Raw genomic sequence first — 7,026 nt, 5'->3', positions numbered from 1 at the left:
CTCCCCATCCCCGCCCCCGCCCCCGCCACCGCCACCCCTTTAACTCTTCGCTCCGGCTCTTCCTTTCATCTTTCTCGCCGGCAGACGTTTCTATTTATCCCCGGGCCATCAAGCGAGTGGCGTCACCAGAGGTACTGTAATGACGATTGCACCATTAAGGGATGACAGCTTTAGAAAGAAGAGGGCAATGGTGAGATCCCTCCCAGAGCCGGCGCTGCACAGTGGAGCGTTCGCATCACAAGGTCACCCCCCGGCTCACGCCGCTTCCTCCCTGCATTGGCAGGAGAGGGTCTGCTGGGAAGGGAGGTGGGGTGGGGTGAGGGAGAGGCGAGGGGGCGCCAGAGGGTGGATGGGGCTTGGGGTGGGGTGGGGTGGGAGAGAGAAGGAGAATCTGGGCTTTCTTTAAAAGACAATCGCGATGGAAGCTAGGAAGGAGATGGTGATGTTTCTGGAAGGAGGTCAGCTTGGCCCTCTGGCAGGCAAGAGGGCGACCAGCTTGGCAGAGGTCGTGGGAAGCCCAGGTCAAGAGCCGCAGGACAAGATGATGCACAGGAGCTGCCTCAGCCCCAGATCTGGCCCCTTGCTCTCTCGGGAAAGAGGAGGAGGAAGGGTGGAAGACGAGGAGGAGGAAGAGGAGGAAGAGGAGGAGGTGGAAGTGTTGCCGGCGACAGGGACGGTCCCGGAAAGCCGCTCGGCGGCGGCGCTCCTCTCCGCCGGGCAGCAGCCTCCCCTCCACCGCCTGGCCGCCAAAGGCCAGCAAAGCAGCTCGGACACCGAGTCGGATTTCTATGAGGAAATCGAGGTGAGCTGCACCCCGGACTGCGCCACAGGCAACGCGGAATACCACCAGCACAGCAAAGGTACCCAACCCCCTCTCTTTCTTCCCCTCCCCTCCCCTTCTCGGGGCTCCAGCCGGCGGCCAAGTGGCCTCCTGCGATGGGTCATCCCCTCTGTCTTGGAACCGATGAGGAAAAGCCAGGGACGGGCCTCTGGGAAGAACGGGCGCGCGGCCAGCCGGCTGGTCCAACCCGATCCACAAAGCGCTTCAGGGCTAGGGGGCTGTCGAGACGAGGCAGCCTAGGAGACACCCTCGGAGCTGGCGCAATGGCTTTGATGCGGGCTGCCTGGGTTGGATTCTTGTCCCCCCCTTTTCCTGGACCCGCGCTTGGGGGTCCCCGTCTAACTCCAGTTGCCCACAGAGAGACATCTGCAGTAGCCCGCTCACATCTCCGGCTTTGAAGTCTTAACGACGTGTTAATAGGGGACATGAAATCGCATCCTCGCTGCAACAGAGAATTATGACCTTTGCAAATCCCCACCCCTCTTTCTCCCTTCTCCAGCCCAGACTTTTATTGTAATGAATTCCCCCAGAAACTTTGCCTGTTCCAGCGCATAGCACTCCCTTCCCTGCGCCCACCCCTACCCAGGATTATAGTCCTCCGTGCCCCCCACCCCCTGCCCCCTTCCTTGGAAAGAAAGAGGACTTCCCTGGGTTTGGCCAAGATCAAAAGAAATCCCCGCGCCTGCTGGCCGGGCTTGCAAGTTACTGGGGGGGGGGCGAGGCGGTGGGCGTGATTTCCCCTGGCTGGGCTGCAGCGTGCCTGGATGGGCATGGAAGCAGCCACAAAAAGACCCTTTTAAAAAATCGCCTAGCGCTCAGGTCCTGTTTGCACGTTGGTTCGAGGACCCAATTGCCTTGTCACTTCAGTGTCTCGGTGGCGCCAGCTCGGAAATGGCCGCAGGGCTTTAATTGCCTTTGGTCTCATTCAAGGCACAATGAGAACTGGCTGCATTTGAAAGCAAAGTGCCGGGGGGGGGGAAGAGGGAGGCCGAGAGCCCGGGCCTTTTCTCAGCATCCCTTCCCACTCCCGCCCGCCTCAGCCCCAGAGCCCTAAACTTCTTCTGGGAAAGTGTCGGAAAGAGCGAAAGCTCCTGATTTGGCTCGGGAGCTTTCTTTCATCTCGATTGCCAGAAGGAAGAAGGATTTGGGGAGGGAAGGAAGGTGGCTCCTCTCCCCCCCCCATCTCACTTGCCAGTGATTCGTCATGTACGAACTGGCAAAAGAGAGTTAACAGAGGTAGAACAAATAGAAGGGGGTTGGGTAACGCCTTGGCAAGTGCTGCCCCTCTCCGCACCAAGACATAGGGCCTAGGTCCTGGTCGCCCAGGTCCTTCTCTCCCCCTTTGCAGGACTGCTTTTGAAATGTAGAAAAGGGAAATCTCACCTGGTAGCATCAGAGATGTCTCGAAAGTACATTCCCTGGCAATCGCTGTCCTGAGGGCTCGACTGGTTTCAATTTGTGCCTGTGAAGGGTAGGGTGGGATGGGGACCATTTCCAGAGGGCTCTCCGTTTGTCGCAGGCAAACAGCAGCAGCAGCAACAACAAAGGGCCTCGTGGCACCTTGAAATCTAATAACAGATTTATTATAGCCTAAACTTTAGTGGAAGGACAGGCCGCTCCATCATCAGATGCAAGATGATTTGGGGAATTTTACATGCTGCTCTAGTAAGGCGGGGGTGGGTGGGAGAGGCCGGAGGGAGGCCTCTTTGATACTTATTTCCCTCCTTCCAGTTTCTCTCCACCGCAGGTGCAGGGGAAATGAGCCAAAGAAAAAGCTCTCTTTACTTTCTGCTTCTGCCCCATCCATAGTCTGGGGATGCTGAAACGTTAGAGTAGAAATCGGTGTGCATTCCTCAGATCTAAAACAAAAACGTCTGGGCTTCCAGTCGGAAGCCGATTGTTGTCAATTGAAATTCACTCGGTGTGTTTTAAAAAAAATGTTCAGAGGCATCGTTTAGAAGTGGATTTCAATGTAAATTATGCCAGAATGCGTGCTTGAGAATGCGGCCTTATATCCGGATTCTAAACACAAAGGAAATGCGATTGGCTTCGAGGAAATTTTACATGAGGCGTAAACCTCGACGTGCAGAGAAATCCTATGCATGCTTACTCCGAAGTATGTCATGAAAGACCACCTCCTTCTCCACAGACCCTCTCAGGTGCTGAGATCTGCAGAAGGGGTTGTTTTGGTAGTTCCATCACCCTCAGAATTTTGGTGGTGGTGGTGGCCTGGGAGAGGACATTCTCTGTGGTGGCCCCTAAATTGTGGAACTCCCCACCGAGATGAATCCCCCAACAGTTATCCTGACCTTTGACACCTAAGACATGTATTTTTAGGAATCATGTAATTTGGAATTTTAGGTTGTTTTTAAATGGTTTTTAATGTCCTGTTATAATATTGTTGTAACCCCATGGGACTTTTGGGTGAAAGGTGGGTAAAAAATAATGATGATGATGATGATGATTTGGCCAGTAGGGCTTACTCTCAGGCATGCATAGGGTTGCACCCTTAACCCACACAAAAAAGGAAGAAACGAGATTGGCATCCTGATTCTAATTGCTTTGGGTGGCCATACCTGAACAGCTGGCTAGCAAGGATTTTTTTAAAACTGATTTCAGGGAATCTTCCTTCCACGGTTGCAAAACATTATTTCCAAGTAAGCAGAAGTCCAAATCTAACTAAAGCCAATCATATAGACACCCCAAGTCTAGGCAAATTTTGCTCCAAAGAAAATCCCATGAGTTCAGTAGGACCTATGCTCAAGTAAGTGTGCAGCCCCACTCGAGAATACATCCCATTGTCTTCTGAGCATGTACTTCTGAGTAAAAGTGTCTAAAACGAAGCTGTACACATCTGCTTAAATCCTAACGCCAAGGCCTAACTAGGCTGTCGAGCTGAGTGACTAGTCCTTCGGATCTTCCCAGGTCACCAAGTAGCTAACGGTAAAATAGGTTTTTGTTTGTAGGCATCCAAGCGTAGCCCTCGGGGGATCCAAACTGAGAGGGGGGATGGATGAAGAAAAATTAAGCGGAGGGGGGAGGAAACAGGGGTTGGCAGAGCACAGTCGTCTTTCTCTCTCTCTCTGGATGTCTTCCTCTCGGCTTCCCCTTGCAGGGCAGCGCTCGGAGACGTCAGCAGGCAGCCCCAGCAACGGAGGGGACCCCCCCAAGGGCAACGGGGGCAGCGGTGGAGGGGGCTCTCAAGGATCGCTGGCCTGCAGTGCCAGCGATCAAATGCGCCGGTACCGCACAGCCTTCACCCGGGAGCAGATAGCCCGACTGGAGAAAGAGTTCTACCGGGAGAACTACGTCTCCAGGCCCAGGAGATGCGAACTGGCGGCCGCCTTAAACCTGCCAGAAACCACCATCAAGGTAAGATCGCAAGCGGGGACCTCAAGGCTGCAGCACAGGGGCACACATATGCACCCTGCCCAATGGCCAATCCACCACACGCTTGTCTACAAGCAGAAAACTTTCCTGATTGTGAACTTCCGGCATTGACTCCACTGTTACGGATTTAAGGCTAGTCACAGTTTACAGGAGCTGCCATCCAGATTTAAAGGCGCCTCCTCAAAGGCGCTGAAGGCGGGGAAATTACCACCTTCAAACCTTTTGATTACTCTTTAGTCCACCCAGCAACGGTGGTTAAAAGGCCTCCTTCCTCCCTTTCAAAGCATGCCAGGTGGGGATCCCACTCTGCATTACTAATTTGTCAATTTCACCATCACAGGCTGAAACCTACTTCGGTAATTTAATCCCAAACCAATGGGTTTGTTTTTGTGTATTGACAAGTATGTTTGGGAAAGGTGCCATTCTGGTATCATGATCCTATATACACATGCCTACTTCGAACTAAGTCCCATGGAGTTCAATGCAGTTTACTCCCAGGTGTGTAAAATGCACCCTTCTGGCGCGTGCATTGATTTCTAAACGTGTATAGTATTGCAGTTTATCTGCTCTTTATACTGGAGTCAACTTTACTGAAATCAATCCAAAAGCAGTTTTTTTAACGTTCAATTGAAATGTCACAAAGTCGTGAGAACCTTGCGCAAACGACATTGAGGTGTTTCAGGGGTCCTAATGAAAATGTTAGGCTACTGTATCGTTACGCTTCCACTCCCTTATCGTCGTGGCTGCTTTCAACTTTTACTATTGAAATAAATGGCACTTACTCAAAAAAAAAACGCGTTTAGGATGGGATCGTCAGCCCTATTGACTCCAAAGGGATTAAATAGTTTGGACTAGAAGCACTGTGGGTTGAATATCTTCTGAGCCAGGTTGTCTCTTACAAGGAACGCTCAGAAGAGAATCTAAAGCTGCATCGTTTGCACACTTATTTGGGACTAAGCCCTTTTGAATTCGGTGGGACTTCCCTCAGGGTAAACATTCATTGGACTTCGCTGCACGCTCACTTTTCCTTCCATCCCATCATCTAATGGGAGATGAGCTCCTGTGGAGTGTGTGCGTCTGTTTCAGTTTAGAAGGGCTGTACAATCTAGGCATGACAGTTTTTGGATGCCGCTACCGGCACAAAAGAAATTTCACACCCGAAGGCTGCCAAGGATTCAAGTTGGTTTCATCTGGAAATACTGAGACTCCCGTTAATTTCAGTGGCATGTGGCTTGCATCTATCTCCTCATATAGCTTGAAGCGTACTAGAAACATGGGGCAAAGGCTGAAAAGCGGGCAGGATAAGAAAAATGGGGGGGGAATGCAACAGGGAGGCAATTCTGTCGCGGTAGTAGTAGCAGCAGCAGTCGTAGGCACTTTGGAACTCCATGTAGATCTCCATTATTGGATGTGCTTGGCCAAACTCAGACACACCTTACATACACATACAAAGTATTTTATGTATATTTAAACATATACAGCGGGAAAAGGAAACAGGGGCTACCTGTTCCTCCAAGTTTGGATGGCGATTCTGTAAACCCAGCAAGTGGATGCTGAAAACCAATGACTATTGTGCGATAAAATGTTAGCGATGGGTTGGAACAAAACTTAAAAGGCCTTTGGTAGCCTGCTCAATGCCATCCCAACTTTGGGTCCTATTGTCGTCTTCTTGTCTGCTGCCAGAACCCCTGGCCTAGTTAGGCAAGCAGATTCTGGGGAGCCTGGTAACTCTGACAGGCTGAGTGAGAAACGAGTCCCGCCGAGGTCTACGAGGCCGAGAGTCCAGTGAGCCTGCGTAGATTGCAGCCTCCCTTGAGCGGGCGCCTCAGGATGGCGCGCCCTCCTCCTCTTTCTTGTGTGTGTGGGGGGGGATTTTAAGAGCTTCCCGTGCTTCTGCTTCTTCTGTCTGTCTCCGCCAGGTGTGGTTCCAGAACCGGCGGATGAAGGACAAGAGACAGCGCTTGGCCATGACTTGGCCTCACCCCGCAGATCCTGCTTTTTACACCTACATGATGAGCCACGCGGCGGCGACCGGCAACCTGCCCTACCCCTTCCCCTCCCACCTGCCCCTTCCTTACTACTCCCACATGGGCCTGGGCGCCGCTTCGGCTTCTGCCGCCGCCGCCGCCCCCTTCAGCTCCCCTCTGAGGCCGCTGGACACCTTTCGGGTCCTGTCCCACCCTTACCCGCGACCAGAACTGCTGTGCGCCTTCCGACACCCTTCCCTCTACGCCGGCCCGACCCATGGACTGAGCGGCGCCGGAGGGAGCCCTTGCTCCTGCCTGGCTTGCCACGGGAGCCAGGCCAACGGGCTGCCCCAAAGGCCTTCGGGGTCGGACTTTACCTGCTCGGCTACCACCAGGACTGACTCTTTCCTGACCTTCACGCCCTCGGTGCTGAGCAAGGCCTCCTCGGTCTCCCTGGATCAGCGGGAAGAAGTCCCTTTGACCAGATAAAAGGTTCATCTCAGGATTTTATTTCTCTCTCCTCCGCTCCTCCCCCAGCCCAACTCCTCACCTCGTGTCCACAGACCCCACAGCCTGTCAAAGAACGTCGACACAGCCTTTGTTTAATTGCCTGCGGTGGACGCCACTGGAACGCTGACCAGGAAAGGAAAGGAGACTGCACGAGAGAACCAGAACGGGAGATTCCTCTTCCGTTCCCATCGGTGGAAATAATACAGCAAATGCTTGGCGGGGGTGGGGTGGGGTAGGGTGGGGGACGACTTTGCCGAGGGGGCATCTATGAAGGCGAGAGGAAGAAACACATTATTTGCACCGGAGGGGGGGGGACGC

At 53.1% G+C, this 7,026-nt stretch overlaps 1 protein-coding gene across 1 annotated transcript; it reads left to right on the top strand.

Moving 5' to 3' along the window:
* The first annotated feature begins 418 nt into the window (after positions 1–418).
* Positions 419–6,687, top strand: EVX1 (even-skipped homeobox 1). Its single transcript, XM_061587611.1, has 3 exons — positions 419–860; positions 3,957–4,213; positions 6,151–6,687. The coding sequence occupies exons 1-3, from the start codon at positions 419–421 to the stop codon at positions 6,685–6,687; spliced, it is 1,236 nt and encodes a 411-aa protein (XP_061443595.1).
* Positions 6,688–7,026: the final 339 nt, after the last annotated feature.

Source organism: Rhineura floridana, chromosome 10 (genome assembly GCF_030035675.1).
Source record: "Rhineura floridana isolate rRhiFlo1 chromosome 10, rRhiFlo1.hap2, whole genome shotgun sequence".
NCBI classification, from domain to species: Eukaryota; Metazoa; Chordata; class Lepidosauria; order Squamata; family Rhineuridae; genus Rhineura; species Rhineura floridana.
The sequence above is the reverse complement of the archived record's forward strand: the minus strand, read 5'-3'. Positions and strand labels throughout refer to the sequence as shown.

Coding starts and splice junctions, on each gene's coding strand:
- EVX1 (XM_061587611.1), top strand. CDS start 419: ATGGAAGCTAGGAAGGAGATGGTGATGTTTCTGGAAGGAGGTCAGCTT. Junction 861..3,956: donor ATACCACCAGCACAGCAAAG/GTACCCAACCCC, acceptor TTCCCCTTGCAG/GGCAGCGCTCGGAGACGTCA. Junction 4,214..6,150: donor TGCCAGAAACCACCATCAAG/GTAAGATCGCAA, acceptor TGTCTCCGCCAG/GTGTGGTTCCAGAACCGGCG.